The sequence below is a fragment of the Etheostoma spectabile genome, chromosome 4, assembly GCF_008692095.1.
Source record: "Etheostoma spectabile isolate EspeVRDwgs_2016 chromosome 4, UIUC_Espe_1.0, whole genome shotgun sequence".
NCBI lineage: Eukaryota > Metazoa > Chordata > Actinopteri > Perciformes > Percidae > Etheostoma > Etheostoma spectabile.
The window spans coordinates 16,498,312-16,518,702 of NC_045736.1; the positions used below are offsets into that span (position 1 = coordinate 16,498,312).

The 20,391-nt window shown below is 38.0% G+C and overlaps 3 protein-coding genes across 7 annotated transcripts in view; all 3 read right to left on the minus strand.

The window, feature by feature from the left end:
* Positions 1 to 252: 252 nt before the first annotated feature.
* Positions 253 to 6,427, minus strand: LOC116688550 (actin-associated protein FAM107A). Of its 4 annotated transcripts, none has more exons than XM_032514657.1 (5): positions 6,248 to 6,345; positions 4,977 to 5,014; positions 2,212 to 2,398; positions 1,976 to 2,132; positions 253 to 1,418 (listed from the first exon to the last, which is right to left on the minus strand). In XM_032514657.1, exons 3-5 carry the CDS (start codon positions 2,388 to 2,390, stop codon positions 1,314 to 1,316), a joined length of 441 nt encoding a protein of 146 aa, XP_032370548.1. In that variant the 5' UTR covers positions 2,391 to 2,398; positions 4,977 to 5,014; positions 6,248 to 6,345; the 3' UTR covers positions 253 to 1,313. The 4 variants fall into 4 exon arrangements, with proteins under 4 accessions (XP_032370548.1, XP_032370549.1, XP_032370547.1 ...); XM_032514656.1 differs by having other exon boundaries at positions 825 to 1,418; positions 4,972 to 5,014; positions 6,248 to 6,427; XM_032514654.1 differs by having other exon boundaries at positions 825 to 1,418; positions 4,963 to 5,014; positions 6,248 to 6,365.
* A 969-nt stretch (positions 6,428 to 7,396) lies between these two features.
* si:dkeyp-67f1.2 (protein FAM3C) lies at positions 7,397 to 9,785 on the minus strand. Its single transcript, XM_032514653.1, has 9 exons — positions 9,532 to 9,785; positions 9,357 to 9,449; positions 9,219 to 9,260; positions 8,988 to 9,111; positions 8,845 to 8,903; positions 8,482 to 8,532; positions 8,293 to 8,377; positions 8,083 to 8,209; positions 7,397 to 7,975 (listed from the first exon to the last, which is right to left on the minus strand). The coding sequence occupies exons 1-9, from the start codon at positions 9,542 to 9,544 to the stop codon at positions 7,871 to 7,873; spliced, it is 699 nt and encodes a 232-aa protein (XP_032370544.1). The 5' UTR covers positions 9,545 to 9,785; the 3' UTR covers positions 7,397 to 7,870.
* Positions 9,786 to 19,105: 9,320 nt separating this feature from the next.
* cfap20dc (CFAP20 domain containing) overlaps positions 19,106 to 20,391 on the minus strand; it is a 34,025-nt gene continuing 32,739 nt past the window's right edge. For both annotated transcript variants that reach the window (XM_032514308.1, XM_032514307.1), the window contains exon 17: positions 19,106 to 19,656. In XM_032514308.1, coding sequence (XP_032370199.1) covers positions 19,538 to 19,656 — 119 coding nt within the window. In that variant the 3' untranslated portion in view covers positions 19,106 to 19,537. The remainder of the gene's footprint in view (positions 19,657 to 20,391) is intronic.

Below are 20,391 nucleotides of genomic sequence, written 5' to 3' on the forward strand. Positions count from 1 at the left end.
GTACAATTTGCTTGTTTTACTTCTTTACTAGTTATTAAGCTACATATTCCTTATTTTGTCATACTGAGCAAGCAATATGCAAGACCAGGGATTTCAAAGACACAAACAATGAACACACGTAGAATGTAACGCAACCCAAATAGCAACTTTGTAAACTACAGCCTCAAAAGAATTACCACAATAAATTATGATCATGGATTGTATTGCAATATATATAGCTAGATGTTAATGATTATTCCTAGAGATACACGATTTTAAAGATAAATATCAGCTTTATTCTTCGGGTATACACAATGTAATGATCATTATTCATACTAAGATTTAGGTTCTATTATTTTCTAAAAGAAATCCTCACCTCTTGTCATTCATTAACAAATAAATGTTCACAAGAACCTGATGTTTATGACTTTTTACTGTTTTCACAGTTTTGTTTTGCCCACATGTTTCATCAATGTGGAAATACACTCGTTTGTCATTATAAAATATTTCAACATACTAATTTCATGTTGTCCATGTTGAATCTTTTTTAAATGGAACAGTTATTGAAGGTCACACAAAGGACACAATAGTTTTCTCAGAATTACATTTGCTCAGTGTTGACATCAGACAAACATACATGATTAGTATACTGATGATACTACACTTCCCAACAACATAAAACAGACCTAAAATGGATGTGTAAAACAATGACGTGCAGGGAAAAGTGAATACCCCAAAATTACACACTAAACTTCTCACTCCTGATTAGAAAAATAAGTGTCTTGTTGAGTATTGGGAAAACAGTAGCAAGACATATAATTACAGACACACAGAAAGCATGTAACAAAATAGTAACACTTATCACGATGAGAATTTTGTTTGCGTTGTTAGGGAAGAAAATAGAATGTGGCATGATACATCTACAGCTGCTGTATAAATCATCCGAGACACATTCAGCTGTCATCACTGTCTACATCACGATCCAGCACTCTAATTCAGCCATGTAGACTTTATGGTGTAACTCAAGCTGAATCATTATTTCATTTTTCATACATGTACACTTTGATTTCTAACAGAAAATACTGACTCCTCCGTTAAGCTCTTGCACCTTTGCTCAGCTGATCACTTGGACGATTGGCTGCCAAATGTCTTAATTCACCGTAACTGATTGTTGTTTTCATTATGACTGCTGAATATCTATTTGTTGTGCAGTTTTTTGATCTTTTGTGTTTTTTCAAAGCCCTCAAGAGATCAGTCTCTCTGTCCAATCAGTCATTACCAACAGTCCATTGTGCTGACACAAAACATGCACATACAATCACAAATCATAACTGTCACACGATTTTTCCTCCTACATCTAACACTGTTGTTCTTCTCAGCCTCTCTTTGACTCGGAGGAACTCTGGCCCCTCTCGCTGTTGTCCTTTTTCTCTTTCCAGCTGTGGAGAAAATGTAAAAAAATAAATAAAAATATACCCCAAAAAAATGTGGAGCTCAGATGTGTAGCCACAGTAAACAAGCCGCATTTTCACAAGCTATTTTATGAATGTCTACGTTTGGAGCTAATCCCCTCAAATTAAAGGCCTGGAAGATCCACACAATCCATAGTTCTTAAACCTAGGCAATTATTTATAAATGGTTTGTAAATAAAAAAAATATATATACATCTTTCTGTACTGTCTTTTAGTTCATGTAACAACAACATTCAGAAGTCAACAATGCAAGTATAGAGTCCAACAGATCAATGTTTTTTTCTTCTTGTAGGAACCCAGACAGGACAGCAGTGTCTGAAATTAAGTCTACACTGCCCTCCACTGGTTGACTGCAGAACCCCATGATGCTCCACATAGCCCACCAATGTCAATCTTCTGTGAGCTTTTTTATATGACATAGTAATGTATGCTCTCAGAATAGATCTTTGATGATTTTTTGAGTCAGATCATGTGAAAAGATCCTTAGTAAAAAAAGTTTCAAAAAGAGCATGCGCTCTGCAAACCTTTTCTAGCCTCTGTTGTCTTTTCAACAGTTCCTGATGAAGTGGTGATCTGTTCTTCTTTGCCTCTTCCTGATCCCTGCTCGCCTTCATCCTTTGTTCCCATCTCCTCTTTTCTAAAGCCTTCTGGAGTTCAGTCTTTCCGTCTTGAGACACTCTCCTGACAGGAACACAGAAGGACTTTAAATAAACAATGAAAGGGAGGAGAGACTGTTTGAGTGGCTGTGTGTCTTTCCAACCTCTTGTGGGTCATCCGCAGTTCTTTATGGAGCTCCTGGTGACTCTTGGAGGCTGTTACAGGATTGAGAGGTTTTTGCGGTCTGATGAGATTACTGCTCTCCTCCACACTGTGTTGTTGGGACGGAGGAACCTGAGGCTTTGAGTGTCGGTCTTGCTGTTCAATTTTGTGTGTCTGCATTACTGAGGCTAAAGAAAAAAAGTAGTCATCATTCTTACAAATTAAACTTTCACCATTACAGCTGGATACGTTTTTAGTGTTGTTACTGCAGCATCTTTGAGTGACTCTGCTGAAAGATAACAGACGCAATCCACCTCTGACACCAGAGACCATATTTGAACAGAGACAGAAGTCACGACAAACCCCCATAACTCATAATTTACTTGACAACTAAGCAAACTCTATCAGTTTATGATTGACATCAGATGCAGCTGAACGCTACAAAAATGTCCAGTAAATCAACCTTGAGCTAACCATTTTTAACCAAACTGCTATGTCCAAGGTCAATATAAACTTTAAGTCAAGATTATTACTATTTTTTTTTTTTAATACTCTTATTTGACAGTATCTTAATCATGGGAATATGGTGGAGTGGTAGTATACATGTTAGATCTGCTCATCAGTCGGACTAAAACATGTTTGTTTTTTCTGACTGAGAAAAGGCTCACATGAATTCACACACAGGAAGGTACACTCAGCAAAGCTGTCTTCTGTGCATGTATTTACAGTGTTCTCCCTGATACTGAGACCTTTGGAAGTCTATGGATGACATGACTTTGGTGAACCTTGAACCTTGGTGTGCAACCATGTACAGAAGCAAAAAATAACAAAAGTGCAGTTTTACTGAGTAGTGTCACAACAACCTACAGTGACCTTGACAGAAATGACTCCATAGCAATCTTTTGGGAGCACCTCGGACCTTGGAAAGTGGATTGCAAGTTCAAGTCCAGCATGACCCAGTTAGTGTGGACTGGTGGAAAGGTACCCTTGAGCACTACTTGGAGTGCCTGCTATGCCATCAGAACATTTCTTCTCAATTATCAATGCAGGTCTATTATTTCACATGTGTGTATTTTGGGATTAATAAATGTCAGGTGTTTAGACCCTAATATTCCATTATTAACAATTAGAATAATAGTCCAATCAGAAAAAAATGCCTCACGCAACCACCTCAGTTGAAAGAGACCGGCCCCATCTAGCACGATCGGACGGAGTTTTTGGTTTTAAGAGGGGTTGTGTAAATTTTGGTTGATTAATTCCAAAGGAAAATATTAGCGCCTAATAACTAATAATAATAACAACTTTTATAAAAGCTTCATGTGATTGTTTCTTTCTGGTTGGAGTAAATGCATTCTTTCAGTGCATGCTTGTCTCACATGGATAATGAGGTGACATTGCTGGAGGGACAGAAACATGGCGGTTAAACAGAACTGGTCTGTGGCTGTTTTTGTGGAAGACCTTAAAGTGCTCATATTATGCTAATTTTCGGGTTCATAATTGTATTTAGAGGTAATATCAGAATAGGTTTACATGGTTTAATAAAATTAAAAAAACACCATATTTGTGTTGTATTAAACATTGCTGTAGATCCTGTTTTCACTCTGTGTATTACTAGCCAGTCAGAAGCAGATGAGGGCGTGCCACGCTAGCAGCTATGCGAGCATTACAACAATCCGTATGTCACAAAAGTAAAGGCTGAATTCAAATAGAGCGGTTTGGAGCCGTTTGTGAACTGTGTTTTCTGTTGGAGATGGTAAGTGCCTTTGGGGTGGGTTTTGGGCTTTATCACTTTGTAAACCTATAACGTGCATAAGTATATAACACAATAAAGGAAAGGGGAAAAAGCCAACAAGCATATGAGCACTTTAAAATATGTGAGGTTTGTTGCGCCTCATCAATCGCAACGCTCAAATAAACGAGTTTTGGAAAAGATGAACAAAGCCGGAATCCAGTGAACAAAATAAAGTTAAAAACTTTTCTTCTTCTTCTTCTTCAAGTATATCTTCAGCAGGTTAGATGTTTCACATTTGGCGGGACTACTACTACTGAGTAAAAGAAGTGATGTTCTGAATAAATGTTTTGAGTCATGTAAAAGCATACTTTATCAGATCACTTTATTTGGCGTCCATGTAATCAGTTAAATTGTAATCTCTAATCAGAATGATTTTAATTGGGTTGAAAAAATATTGTCAATGCAACGTATGTAACCGCAGCTAGTTACAGAGCATAATCTGTGGAATGTTTGCTAACGTTAGCAAACATTAGCCACCAAAAGCTGCGTTCCACTTCCGGGATTGCTTTGGGTAACCTGAAATTTCACCGGATGTCACTCTGTTCGGCCAGATGTCTAGTACCTTCCGCTTTCTTTGTGTTGAAATTTTAAACTGGATTTATGAGGAGTATGGTTAACTGCTCCTCAAATCACTGCAGTGTAAATCCAGAGAGTTATGTGTCCAATCTGAGTTTTCTGTTGCACAACTAAACAACGTTTGAATGTACATACGTTCCAAGTAAGTTCCTTTCCAAGGATATTTTGAATGGATGAAATGGTTTATTGAGAGCTACATAACCGTCTATTGACTTAACAAATTTGGGCTGACCTTTTTACTCTTTAATGACAGAATCAATGACAATGGCAGCAAATACAACTGTGAGCACATACCACTGCACAGTTTCTTTCCTGAGTCACACAAACACACAAAAACTGTCAAACAACTTGCCCCCATTTCGTTATGATTATATTGATAAATACATTTCTCACCAGACCCCTTCAGGTGTGTCTCTGTAGAATGTTGGAGATCTCTCTGTCAACAAAAAAGGTCATTGACATGTCAAATAGAATAGAATATATCTTATAGCTATTACCAACTTGTCACTATGATGCTGTATTCATTTCAATATACATGTATAATTATAAAGTGTGTAGGAGTAGTGTGACACAAATGGTGACACACAATAGCATATAAATCTCTCAGTTGGGTCACCAACACAGTTTCTTGCAAATGGCAGCAAGCAGCACAAAGCAGTATTATGATGCTGACAGACAAATGAAGTGTCAGCTCTCCAGTGAAGCGAGTGCCCTTACTGGTGAGGTGGAGGGCTGCCACCTCATTAATGACAAGGATCAAACAAAACACGTTTTTGATTCCCACTGAGATTCTCATTTGCTGGAGTTAGAGCAGAATGAATAGTTGAGACCAGAGTTATTCCCCCCGTTGGACTCAGACTGGACTGCTAGATGAAGGGATTCTTTTATGCTGCTATTTTGTTGTTTGATGAACACTTGTGACAGACTATACTTTTGCTCTGAGCACCCTCAGTTACAGTTACATTTTGATCCATGTTACATGATGTTTGTTGTATGGCCTTGGCATTAGTTGAAATTCAGCTGCATCATATACATGCAGACCCAAAACCAATGTAGTAGCATCATGTAATGTGTTCAAAGACCTGCATTCAATGTTTAAACCAAGTAAAGTTTAAACAAAATGACAGTAAATCATCAGAATGTGAAAGAAGTACAATCTAGAGAGGTTTATTAATGGCAGCTCTGCTACTGGATACGGTTTGGTAGTTTAGGGAAGAGGCATGCTGTTTGGCTCAAGCTCAAACATTGTGTGAAGAAGAATTAATTGGATGTGACGGGGTAAACACTCTCCAAGGCCCACTCTCCTGGCAAGGCTTTTTCACAGGATAAAGACCTGTTTGGTTCAAGCACTTGCTGTTTTTGAAAAATAAAAGGTAGACCTAACAGTGACAGACAAACACTGAAAACTATAAAGTTCTGCCAAACAAAAGCTTAAATGTGATCAAGAAAAGGCATTGTATTCATCACTTATAACACAGAACACCCTGCAACAGTTGAGTTTTTAATTCTCTTCCAGTCTTTTAACTCATTCTAAAACACACAATGCATGCCAATAAAGTATTTTTGCCACATAGATGCTTCTGCTGGGTTATCTTAGCATGATTTAAGTAATGCTACTTGTGTTGCGTCTCATAGAGAAATACAGAAGTACAAAAATCAACCAATTTACCTTCTTTCCATGGGTGACTCCCATGTCCTCAGTATGAATCCAGCTTTAGTTTCTGCACACAAACACCTCCTGGGCTCACAGTGGACAGAGTTGCAGTAATAATTTGAGGTTACCCCCCCTCCCCCCCCCACTCAGTCAGCAGCCAAGAACACCAGAGTGAGGGAACTGTTCTGTATTTGGACCAATGATGATTCTCCCAGGGAAGCAGCAACCAAGTGGAAGACAAACTCTGGAGAACCGGCCAACAGTGCTGGAAGTATATTTGATGCACAGTACTGGTACAAGGTAACTAAGTACATGCATTGAAGTACTGCATATAAAGTACACTGCATTGTTAAAAATTAAACCAGTGGTTCCCAACCTTTTTGCTTTGTGACCCCTTTTAAAAGTCACATTTCCAGTAACTGCTCGAGACCCAGAGATGTCAAATTATCAAATATTTCACAAAAAACAAAAGCTATGTTAAAAAAGTCCAAAAAGTCAATCAAAATTTGTGAATCAGTACTTTTTTTTCTCTCCCATTACTTATATCAAGACTCCTCATATTTACCTTGTGTCCCTTTGGAGGGGGGCCTCACCCAAACCATTAAACTGAACTACTGAACTGTAAGTAAATTAGTTAAAACTAGCACCACCTTGACCAGCTACAACAGTAAAATGCTAAATACACATTGTTACACTGATATACTTCAGTAATTTTACATACGTAGGATTTTTAATGCGGGTGTAATTCTGTACTTGTAATGGAGTGTTTTTACACGGTTGTATCTGTACTTTTACTGAAGTAAAGGTCCTGGTACTGAAATGGAATAGTATCTAATAAATGTGCTACAAATGAAAATTAAAGCAAAAAGTGAGAAATATGAGATACAAGATGGCAGACAGGAAACAACTTGAGCACCTGGTCTTCAAAGATAATTAAATGATGAATGCATCCTCCACCTACCTGGAAGCATAGTTTTGTTGGTTTTATCCCAGAGGGACAAAACCGTTCCACTATTTCATAGTTCAGCAACAATAGTAACAGTATTCTGTTAGCTCAAAGTCAATGTGTCAGATGTTTCAATTTATTTAAATTCTTTAAACATTGTTTTTACATGTTCCATGAGGCTACTATCAACAGCACTAGCCCAGTCCAGTCCATTTTTGTCCATGGGCAAGGCAAGGTACAGCACATTTCAGCAACAGGGCAATTCAAAGTGCTTTACACAAAAGCAGTTAAAACAAACAGTAAAAAAAATAAAAACAGATAAAACAAGAATAAAAGTTACAGTGCAGTATAAGAAATTAAATAGCCCAGAATCAAAGAATCACAATGACAACCTTGCCTCAGACGTCTTTACATTCTGTACAAAATCCTTAGGCCTTTGATTTGGGATAAAGAAAAACTCAGAAATGTCAGAAAGAGCAACAGAGGAAGGAACCATCTTCCCCGATGAATTGACAGCAGTGGTAAAAATACAAAGTAGAGTAACACAGACATATCATTTTAGATATATATTACAGTAAGTCCAAGAAGATGAGTTCTGAGTTTCAGAAGAGTGTTAAACTATTGGGAGAGTCATCCTTTTTTCCAGAGAAGTCTTAAATAAGTCATGTTCTCCTCTTCATCACAAAGGTCCTTTAAGGTTTATGTCCTTCAGTTTGGGTCCTTGGTAAACAGCCGCCCACCTCGACCATTTCCGGCCAACTTTCATAAATGTTGGTTTTCTCATCATTAACAGCAAGCTGACAGGTGAACAGGAAAGAAGAAATCTATTATTTAGCTTTCTTACTTTTAGCATAGCTTTTAAACAGATGGTCTTTTCTGACACAAATAGAACAGGCTCACTAACCTTCTCAAAGAGGCTTCTGTTTTCTGCCCCTGCTCTTCCAGCAAACACCCAGCTATCTCTGTGTTTCACAGACTTGATCAAAGTGCTCCCCATGCTGACGAACACCTCCGTCATTTCTTTTGTCATTCTGCCACAAAGTAGTAGAAAGGGGTCATGTTGTGTGATGCAAAATCATTTCTTTGCTGTTGAATCATTGACATTTGGACTTACTTTGTTGCCACATCATCAAATGAGGCCACCAAGACAATCATTCCAGATTTTATCTCCTTCAGGTACAACAGGATGTCTTCTGGGTCTTTTGTTAGAGAAGTTAAAAACAAAAAAACCAACAACATCATTTTAGGGTTTAAATAAACCTTTACATTGAAAACAATTTTAAAAGATTAAATAAGCTCTTACTTCCAATTTCCATATTAAGGTAGCCACATTTTTCCATTATTCCATTTTCACCTGAGGTGGGGACAAAACAACAACAAAAAACTGACCAAAAAGATTGAGTTTTTTTCCATCATTATAAAAGCTAAGAAGTTAAAATGTTATTTTTATGAGCACTTTAAGGACGTTTCCCTCAATTCATCTGCTGATGAAGATCATGTCATATGATCAAAAGCTCCAGAACGGCTAATTAATGCAGCTTTAGGTGAGATTGTTCTAAGAGCTGCTGTTTCCAAGTTCAAAACTGTTAACAATTAGAATCTTTAGCAAAGTTCAAATCACTATCAGTACACTACTAAACATCAGTCAGATTACATGTTTACTCACCATTTAGCACCACAATGTTCAGTCCTGGTCCCACATTATTTAACACATGGCTCATAATGCTGTTGAGATACCAGCAAGGGTGAGTTTCACACAGTCACACACATTTCCATCTTTAGTTAATTCAGGTACTACCAAATACGCACATTTTACCATCAAAACAGATCTTTGGTCCAACAACATTCGCTGCTCCACTGCTGATGCGTAAAGCAAAATGGTCAGGTGGACAGACTCCGGAGAGGCTGCATTTTGGCTCAGGTATTGTTGTAGCTGAAATACGTACAAAAGTACTTCTGATCTGGCAGGAAATCACACATACAATAAATGTGGAAGTCATTTAATGTTAGAAAGATGACTTCTTTCATGGTTTTATTTACCTGTTTTGAATTTCAGCGTGATTTGATCTTTTACATTAAACCCTGAAGTAAAATTAAAGAATTAAGTTGTGGTAAATAAAACAGACTTAGAGGAGGGTAGCTCAGGAGATATGATGTAAGAAGTAGAAATAAGCTCACCAAGAATATGTCTTGCTTTCTTCTGTATATCGAATGAATTGATGGTGATTAGCCAGGTAATGACGACAATTACAACAGCAAGGTGCAAAACCGCTGTCAACCACAAAGAGTAGATGCAGTATGAAGTTTGCCAGACATGCAACCAAAACGTTTTTTAAAGAAAGTGAAATCTCACCTTGACATCTCATAGCTGCGATAAATCAGAGAGCTTTCAGTTCCTGAAAGGAAGAGCTGATACCTTTGAATTGAAGTATTTCCTGTCAACAAGAAGTATTGTAGACACAACAGAGCTTTGGTGCAATCACATCTGTGAACACACTACCTGATAATTCACACAAGCATGCCTTGAGGGAAAGGTGTTTACTTATGCAAAAAAACAAGAATTGTCAGCTCTCCTCCTTCTTGTGCTACACACAAACCAGGATGTGGAATTACACGCACACCCACCGAGAGCTAGATGATCAAGTTTCTCTCTTTTACAATGTCAAATGCAGGACATTGACAGCAGTAATAGATACTGTTACTTTGTGTTTAGCTGTTTTGAAAACAAGCATCTGAAACCTGGAGAGGAAATGACACAAAAAGCAGAAGAAGAAAAATAAGGCCACAAGCTTCATGTTTCCAATTGGATACGTGATTTTTTTTTTTTAAAGAATCCATGGGAAATTTATAATTTTTCTATTTGTATGTACATTTTAATAAATCCCATGTGATGTGTGGTATAAAGCTGCTGACATACAAAACTGCTACAGAAAGAAATAAAGAAAACTCACTAAAAGCAAGCATATAAGCATGAAATAGGCACAAACGCAAAATTAAAAAAATATACAAAGAAAAAATGTTTATACATATTTACAAAACAACATTTTAACCTTGTTTTAACGTGTTTATATACAGGGAAATGACAATAAGATTGAAACTTATTTTTCAAAGGAAGCCTGGCAAAGAGGAGTTAGAGTTATTACAATAACTCAACATAAATAGGCCAATATGGTGTATTTGTAAAGGCATTAAAGTCCATTTTTTGATGGATGGACAACACTGTTTGCACAATAATTAGTCATCTCAGACGTTCAAATGGTGAAAGGCATGATAATCCCTGTGGCCAAGCCCTTGTGTCAGTAAGCATTTGCATTGTTGAACAGTAGCTGAGTCCAAGTTTTCACCTGGCTTGAGGGGTCCAAACTAAAATAGCATTTCCCTGCAGACTGTAATGCACTGGTGTAATGACTGGTATTAAAGTTACTGTGGCCAGATCATAATTTCCATCAATAAAAAGTTGGGTAGCGAATTAGGGAAATAAAGCCTCTGCTTAGCCATTTAAAAAAAGAAAAAATTAAAATGTATTTAATATAACCGCTTCAGTGCACCACATGAGCATAAAACAAACAGAAAAAGTAACAAAAACTGATTTTGAAAAAGGGCTCCTCTAAAACGCTGGCACCATAAACTCCTTTACATTTAAATGTAAATTCATTAATTGACCTAACTTCCACACTAAGGCAGGGCGAGTGCTGCCCTGTCAGTGGTCCATCTTTGAATGTAAAAAATTGAGTTTCCTTAGAAAATTAAAGGACAAAACTTGAAAGCATGTATTATATTTATAGTAAGTGTGCACACTTATTATACAATCTATGGGTGCACATCATAAGGTGCATAAGAGATACAATAAATGCCATGAAATATTATTCTGTCTGACCCCTAAAAACTCTTGTTAAAACTTTTCCCCTCATCCACCCAAACCTTGCCACTGGCCACACGTCTGTAGTGGTCCAGTAGTTCACAAAATACAGATACCAGAGGGCTGTTAGTGTTATGTAAGGGATGGTGTAATACTAAAGAGAACCAGCAGAGGGTCTATGTGTACCATAAGAGGACCATTATTCATTCAAAGAACCATATGACTACATAACATTTTAGAAACAAATATACATGTTTTGTTACTTTTGTGTAAACAGTCTGCATGTCCACAGAAATAATAAAATATTTAATTTTAAAAATAAGCAGAGAAGCTTTTCAGAAAAGCGATAGAAAAAGTGTGCAGGTTATGACAGAACGGCGACAATCAGCCAGTCCACAGAATGCATATATTTAATAACCCACATTTCAAAAATGTACACCAGAATTTGTATATGCAAAACCATCATCAGTAACTGTGCAGTGGAACAAACCCTTTCATGAGATGTTTGCAAAATCTGCAGTAAAACAACTTTAAACCAGAACAGATTGATTCTATAGCTTCGTTTCTTGATCACAAACACAAATTAAAAGCTAAATCACAGTAAAGGGACTTTCTGATTAATCATTTTGAGATGTCAGCAGCATTCTGTGACACTGATGTTCACATTTTCACGTTTGTGTAGCCATTAAAATAAATGTCAACAGCACTCAGCCTAGAAGTCCATTAAAGGGTTAGTGGAATCTACAGCAAATTTACTTCAACTGAGTTAATGTCAGCATGAAAAGGGAAATATATTTCAAAGTGAACTGAACTGGTAGATAGCTTCGTGTGACTAGGTTTAGCTGCAAATCAACTAGGCTGTTTGAAATGTGTGAAATATCAAATCTCCATGTGATGCAACTGCTGATTTCATCATTGGATGATAATACTAAATGAATAAAAAACGTGTCCATTCTTTGTAATGCAACATCTGCCAATTATATGCTTTCATTACATTGCTTGTGAAATAATGCTGCAAAAATGTGAATTTGAGGCTTATTTAACCACATTTACTGTAAGCAAAGTATAGTGCTCTTGTTCTTTAATCTCATGTAAATTAATGTGCCAACAATATCAAGTAATAACAGTTTGTTTACATTTTGATTTGTCATTTTTAAATAGATATTGCAGACTTTATTATACAAGAATGAATCATGCATTTGCATTCCACAGCATTTTACATAGACTCGCATTGTCTTTGCCAGACCTATCACCACAGCGCTGTGGAGTGAGGTCTGGCTACAGCACACACACATTCTCGGAAAAAATACTCTGGGTTGTTTGCATTTCTTTAAACCAAACACAATCGTCCTGGGTGGCGTTAAGCTCCGGATGCAGAGACGGGGACTCTGCAAAATAAAATGGTCTCGGGAAGGAACTGGAACTTGGTGGAAAATGCCACATACCATTTCAAATGAATTAACTGTTAACAATATACAGTAACGTGACCTATTTAAATTAGCTGAATACATGGTTAAACTTACTTTGTTCTTATCAGTGTATTGCTGTGACTACTCCGTCCACAGCGACCGGCCCCAAAATGTCCCAGTAAGATAAACATATTCTTTGTAAGCATTTACAATCATGCCCCGAAAGAACAAAGCAGGCCTGCCTTGTTTAAATTGTCTTCAAAACTTTAAGCACGTTGCTTGCTACATTAAAGTTTGTTGTCGTTTCCTGAAGCAAAAGGATTTTGAGAACTGCAATACACACGCAGAGCAAAAGGTGTGACATCCGGCGCCTGGCTGACGGGCTTTATCCTGGAAATGTACTTCCGTTAATCTAGATTATAAACCACTAAAGACAGTGGAGTGTTGAATCCCAGTGGGATCAGCCATACTAGTTTCCTTTTCCCATAACCAGTCATTTGATAAAGGAGCATATAGGTTGGAGGGCAAAAAAGTCAGCGATAGGCCTACTTAAAAAAAAGAAAAAAAGAAATGGGCTGAGAGGTGAAACCCATGGCAAAGAAAGTCCCACATTACTTACAACTGCTCTCTAAGCTTATTGCTGTCAGTGCTACATAACAATTGTATCCCCTCCTCTTTTCTCACAACTGGATTTCAACAGCTGGACCGTAAAAAAACTCTAAGTTACTAGTTTTGCACTTCCACAACATTGGGGAACTGCAGCAGAGACTGAGACATCCTGACTTTTAGTCTTGATTGTGTTTTAACAATTAATACTGGATCCTGCAGTTCCCAATATGCCAGTGTGTAACACGGCTACATCAGTTATTTTGTCAGATTTAAAAAGCCCCTCCACAGTCACATTAGAAATAATCCAACTGTTTTCACAGACTGAGTCAGCCTTTGATGTTTAAAACTTTCCAGGATGTGGTTAACACATTAGTGTGAGTAACAATACAGATTAAACTCAATATTTCACAATAGGCATGAAGAAATAACACTCTCATAAGAATTCAAGTCAAACAATGATTACAGATCCAGAAACATGAACCACATTACAGCTGTCACTAATTGATGAATAATTAGTTATAAGAACATTAAATCAACTATTTTAAAACTGATTAATCTTTTAGGTTGTTGCTCAAGCAAAAACGCTAAACATTTGCTGGTCCCAGATTCTAAAATGTGAGAATTTGTGGCTTTTCTTTGTCTTAAAGTGCCCATATTATGAAAATAATCTAGGATTTGGGGTGTTATTTTGTGTCTCTGGTGCTTTCACACACATACAAACTTGGAAAAAACAACAACATCCATGGTGTTTTAAGTGAGATATGGTTTTCTGAATAAGGGGCTACCAGAGGAATTTTGGGGTCTTTGTCAAAAAAGACTTGAGCCTCCCTTTGCCAATGATACACTTTTCTTTGACCCTCCAAAATGACTGGGAAAAAAGCATGACCCTCCCCAACAAATAATTGATCTTCCATCTGTTCTGGTTTGTGCTTGGCAAAGATGTACACACTGTTTCTGTACAACTATGACATACATGATTTAACCTCTGCTTCTTCATCTTACACATCCCACTCCACTGTTGGTGGCCATTTCAGTAGATTTACTCACTAACATTGTTATGGAAACACAATAAGCATGGAAACTAAATACACACGTCCTGCATTACTTCAAATACTAAGGTACTACTCTAGTAAACTAGTATTCACATGAAATAAAACAATAAAACATTGTAGTACATGGCTGTAGCCTAGAGACGTTCCGTCTCATGCCCTCCCGTCTCATGCCCTCCCGGCTGCTTGTGGTCAGTGAGCTTCTAGTTTTAAATAAAAGTTTGCGTCTGGTCCGCTATGTTTTCGTATGTCGGTGTTCGATGTTTTTGAACTCAACAGTGCGGAAATCATGCTAATAAATGAAAATACTTTTTCACTAGATGTCTTAGTTACAAGACAATGGAACTAGCAAAGCAGTGTTGTGTTTATATGTGCAGGTGGGATTTATTCAGTTTGGGAAATCGCAAGGGTCTCTACTGGCTGACTAAACAAGACGGGACCCATCTGGTAGTGATGGGGGCAGAGACTGAGAGCTTTATGGAAAAAATATGCACCTAACAAATCACTTTGAAATTTTGCTGTTTTCAGGAAAACAAAAATTGTATGACCCTCCCCTCAATAAAGAATAAAAAGACATGATCCTCCCGTTTACCTCCAATGGTCCTGCTATGCCATGTCCTGCTATGCCATGAACTACTACAAAGAACTTCTACAAACTACTAATTTTTTCTATTTTTATTGCCACTCTTCATTCTAACCCCAACCGGCCCGTCAGACACCGCCTACCAAGAGCCTGGGTCTGACCGAGGTTTCTGCCTAAAAGGAAGTTTTTCCTCGCCACTGTCGCACTGTTGCTGCTCTGGAGGAAAACTACTAGAACTGTTGGGTCCTTGTAAATTCTGGAGTGTGGTCTATCTGTAAAGTGTCTTGAGATAACTCTTGTTATGAATTGATACTATAAATAAAATTGAATTGAAATTGAATTGAATGGTCCATCCCATAAATACCGAATGGTCCCTAATACCACATCAGCTAGCTGTTTCCCCAACTTCAGTCAGTACAATTCAGGATTAGCCGGGAGACTTTTTCTAAACGAGGGTGCACTTCAAACTTTGCATGGAATACCTGCAGACCGGGGACATGTAAGTAGTTCTTTTGTAGATTAGGGTGAACTTGTGTGTGTTGTAGCTGTTTTTTGCCATTGAGAATGAGGTGACTAACCACTAGCAACGCTAGCTTCTAGCTGGCAGCCCTGCACAGTAGCCTTCCTAGTTACTGCCCATGTGCGACTCCCAACCAAGATGGGATAGAAGTGTGATGCCTAACTCTGTAGCTAAACAACACACAGGGTGAAAAGAGGAGCTGCAGCAATGTGCAGTACAACAAATGGATGGTGTTTTTTGAAAATAAAACCATGTAAACCTATTCTGGTACTACCTCAATATACAATTATGAACCTAAAAATCAGCATAATATGGGCGCTTTAAAACATATTAAACTGAAAAGCTGCGGGTTTTTGACTGTTGACAAAACAGCACATTTGAAGACATCATCAGGGTTGTGGGAAATTGTGATGGGTATTTTCTTACTGTTTTCTTTAGTTTGTGGACCAAATGATTCATCTATCATTAAATTAACATTAGCTGCAGCCCAAAGGCACATAATGAATCCCCAAAAGACTCTTTTCCAGTCGGGCCAGCAGCATCCCCGTCTAAGATTTATTCCAGAAGGTCCTGTCACGAGGGGAAAAAAGGAAGTTACAAAATGACATGTGAAGTGATGAGGAAAGTTACAGCTGTGTCAGCTCGTATGGTGAGGTGCACGACAGTGAAAGCTACAGTCAGGGAAGCCATGATGCACTGACCTCATCTGACTCCTCTCCAACTGTGCAGGACTCCCTGCCACCTTCCCCCTCTGTCACTGCTGAACCCTGATCCTCCATCCGCTTCAGCTGTGAGTATCTGTATGTCGTCTCACTGAAATAAAGTTTTGTGACAGAACGGGGTGACGTGTTTACTGCACTAATTTTTTTGAAATAATCTTGTTAAGTCTTGTTGGTAAAGTCTGCTTACTTGACTGGGAAGCAGTATTTTCGGATCATCAATAAAGCAGCAACTATTGCAGCCACAGATACAAAGACTACTGATGCAATAATCCCGGGGTGAAGCCTTAACCCGGCCTAAAAAAGACAAATGAATCCAATAAGATCTAACAGTGGGATTGTTAAAGAGACCATAAACCTAACAGCTCAGCTCATGATGTGTGCATCAGATAAAAAAAAGGAAATACGGGCAGGAGATACGACAGCTGACCAGCGTGTGTGTTATGGATCACACTGGTGTACGATCCAAAAGCTCAACAGCAGGGGTGTGAATCACGGGCCAAGCAGGAAAACAATTTTGACAATAAATGATCATTCACATCCGAACTGTGATCACTAGCAGCCAAAATCTTTAAAGCCGGATGTATGCATAAATTCATAGGTAATGTTCGGTGTAAAGTGAGAACTTTAATCTTTGTAGTGATAATTAGTATTCACGCAGCCCAAAGATGTTTCAATTAAAGAAATAATCACATTCAAGAAGGTGTCAGATATGAAAAACAATGAAACTAGGATGAGATTACACCACACTTGTAACATATTCACATCATTTTGAAATATCAATTTGTTTGGCCTGTGTCATTTCCTATGATACTTTATCTTTATATGAGGTGCTGAGTTGCAGATGAAAGGCATCTTTCAATGCCAGATTTGTAGCTTTCTATAAAATTCATCGAGCATATGCAGTCTGTGGAGACACCATGAACACACATTTAGTTATACCTTTTATTATTACAATACTTGTTCATGAATTTATATGTCACTTAGCATTATGGCACAAGAAGTGAAGTGAATATGGCAACCATTACGATTCCATACAGATCTGTAAAATTGTGCAATGAGAAGATAGAGCCAATGAGCGTATTTGTTCTCCTCCGAAGTACATCCATTTTAATACTACTATTCTATGATATTAGCATGTGTTTGATTCCTTAAATAACTACAGTAAGTAAGGAACAAATTTACATATGTCCACTTTCACATACTGTCGGTCTATACGTCAAGTTTAAACTGTTTCACGTTAAATATATCCTAAAAAATAGGCGCAGTTGTGGCCCGCATCTGCGAATTTAATAACAAGCAACTCTGACACCATGATCATATTAATAACTTCTTTGTACTTAGCATGTTCAAAGTTATGCGTGCAAACCAATTCAGGCCCATTACAGCATTCAACGGATCTAATTTGCCATGTTATCACATATTTACCTGTTGTGCTGATGACATCCTTGCGACTTTAGAGCCTGGTTAATCTACTTTCATTATGGAACAATAAAGCTCAGTGCATTATAGCCTATTTGATAAAAATCAAGTCCCAAATAAATGGACAATTTTAATCTTTTAAAACAAATGTTTTCTGTCTTACTGTTACCTCGCTAGGTCAAACGCCATGGTTGTTTACTTCCTGGTGGCTCTCACCTCACCTGTTGAGAAGTATTTCCACGCCCCCGTTCAAAAAACGTCATGTGACATTTGTGGGGTTTTTTGTCCCGACTTTATAAAGTGAAAATAAAAGTTTAAAGTTTCTCCTGCACATAATACATATTTTAAATTAAAAAAATCACTCTCAAGCCTGAAGTTTGACTATTTTTCAGAAAAATGTGCCCATTTACAAATTCGTAGCAAAAAAATGAATACATTTCTACAGTAATTCAGACATTAAGATAGGGCATTAATTTAATGTTATGACCGAAAGAACGAGATCCAGGGTACAAGCGGCTGCATTGGGTTTCCTCAGAGATAGGGTGAGAAGCTCAGTCACCCAAGAGGAGCTCGGAGTAGAGCCGCTGATCCTTCGCGTCGAAAGGAGCCAGTTGAGGTGGTTCGGGCATCTGGTAAGGATGCCTCCTGGGCGCCTCCCTAGGGACGTGGTCCAGGCACGTCCAGCTGGGAGGAGGCCTCGGGGAAGACCCAGGACTAGATGGAGAGATTATATCTATATCACCTGGCCTGGGAACGCCTCGGAATCCCCCAGTCGGAGCTGGTTGATGTGGCTCGAGAAAAGAAGTTTGGGGTCCCCTGCTGGAGCTGCTGCCCCCGCGATCCGATACCGGATAAGCGGATGAAGATGGACAGATGGATGGAGTAATTTAAAATGCAACAGTGTGAAACCCATGACCAGTGCTTAAAGAAAAAGAAGAAGAAGACTATGTATGTAAGACAATGTGAACCCCAGGGGGAAAATTACATTTAAATACAGTATGGGTCCTCCTCAGGGCGCACTTTCATGAACCAGTTTATGGTGGCATCTAAGTTTATTCAAATGTTCATTTTTGTTTCTAAATGGTTGACATATCTTAGTTTTTGTTTTGGTAAGTTTGGCTATTATTGATTGGAAAAAGAGTGTGATGTTGAATACTACACATAAATAAAACACATTTCATGCAATATATTTGTGCACTGTCCATCTACTAGTATTTGACAAAAAGGTTGCCCTCTGACCTGGGCCCAGTACGCTCGCTGAGCCAACTGAATGGTAAGTCACTGATCCAGTTGGGGTTATTGTTTGATTCAAACTACTTGGAATTACAATGTGACGAATGAATATTAGTTCTCCTCTTTTCGTTTCATTTTTTTGTCTGTCACTGTGAGGCCACAATTCATCTCAGGCTGAAAATGATGTGACAGCTGCTCATCAGGTGTGATCAGTGTTTTGGCAAGACTGACAAAAAGACCTGCCAGCCCGTCTGTTGTTACTGCTGGTTACTCAAAAAAAAAAAACATATGAATACAACTAATTATTACAACAAGGGATACTTGTTAACTTTGGCAAATATTACAAATACATTCAAAATAAATAATCTTTTATATGTTTTGCTTGTTGGGCTATTAAATTACGTCAAGAACTGTACAAGCTCTGTCCAACCAGGACACTTTGATTAAAATCCACACATGAAATACACGTCACTTCAGTTCTCGTTTAATTCAAACAATATACACCCATGAACATATTTTGGATATCTGTTTTTCACAAATTATGATAAAGAACAAAATGATCTTTTTCTTTCATATTAATATACAGGCAAAAATGAAATACCAATGATCATCTTGGTAAAAAGGAAGCTCCAGGATGTTCTTTCAAAACGCTTACATGTTGATTTGCTAGCCAAAACTTTTGAAAAGACTTTCTACCAGATGTGCTACTGAATGGGCAACTACTCAGTTTATCTACTGTATTCCCCACTCCCACTCCCTTACAAACTAACATGACTATTCATGAGACACAAAGCTCCTGATAGTTTGTCAGAAACAAAAGCAGCAACATGGAAGGATTTTTGTGAATGGGGTTTTCATTGCTGATCAATAAGCTAGGCCTCAAAAAGATTCATGACGCCATTCATCCCCTGTCAAAAACGTCTGATTTATTAATTTTGATCCTCTTAAGCTTTGAGTCAAGCTAGTTCATAGTATTTCCCCGTCTTTGGGTCGAAATAGCAGTTTAGGCACGGATCATAGAGCAGATTCAAATACTCATCCTCCTTCTCCTCTTCATTCACCGACTCATCCCGTCCTGTAATAATGCAAGAAGATCACTCTGCAACACTTGATAGTATTCATTCAAAACCTACATTGAAGTGCCACAGTAATTAAAATCAATTAAGTTTGTACAGACACAAAATACATACTGTAAATGTAAAATGTATATTGTATTTTCTGTGTACCGTAGCATAACCATGCCAGACATGAAGACATGAGTAAGGGCCTGCTCTTGTCAGTTGTTACTAGAATAAAATGAGAAGCGTGGATGGCAAGGTGACCTTCAGGCTCAGGTGGATTTAAAAGTTTTCTGTCGCTGCCATTTTTTTCTCTCATCAATCTAGACCTAAGACACTCACTCTCTGTACCACATTATGAAGCTGTAAAGAGATTCCCTGTAATCCCCAATACTTTAAAGTGTGAGATTTTAGCTGTTGAATTGACAGGCAGTTAAATGCTAAAAAGGTTACGGAATGCTCCTGGAGGAACATTTTATCTAATCAGAACTTCGGCGACGATAATGAAAACTAATTATAAGACACATTGTGTAAGAGGTTTAAAAATGATGTTGTAAACTGAAAAAGGTTTCATCAATTAACCTTGCCGATGCATCTTGGGCGGGTACAGACCTGTAATGAGCCTGTCTCTTTTGACCTATAGAGTTATGTGGGGGACAGAGCTTCACTCTTATGGGTTTTAACCCTTTATTAGATACAGTGTCACATGCTTTCCCACCATGTTGAGTGTAGTGTTTGGGTGGAAGCTTTGA

Bases quoted from the DNA above. Each gene is read 5' to 3' on its own strand.
- LOC116688550 (XM_032514654.1), bottom strand. From the start codon at position 6,271: ATGGGAGTCACCCATGGAAAGAAG. The intron at 5,015-6,247 runs GTAAATTGGTTG...TTTTGTTGACAG, and splicing joins GAGTCACCCATGGAAAGAAG to AGAGATCTCCAACATTCTAC. The intron at 1,419-1,975 runs GTTTGCAGAGCG...TTTTCTCCACAG, and splicing joins GACAACAGAGGCTAGAAAAG to CTGGAAAGAGAAAAAGGACA.
- si:dkeyp-67f1.2 (XM_032514653.1), bottom strand. The intron at 8,210-8,292 runs GTAAGTCCAAAT...ACTTTGTGGCAG, and splicing joins TTTGATGATGTGGCAACAAA to AATGACAAAAGAAATGACGG. The intron at 7,976-8,082 runs GTTAGTGAGCCT...TTCACCTGTCAG, and splicing joins ACAGAAGCCTCTTTGAGAAG to CTTGCTGTTAATGATGAGAA.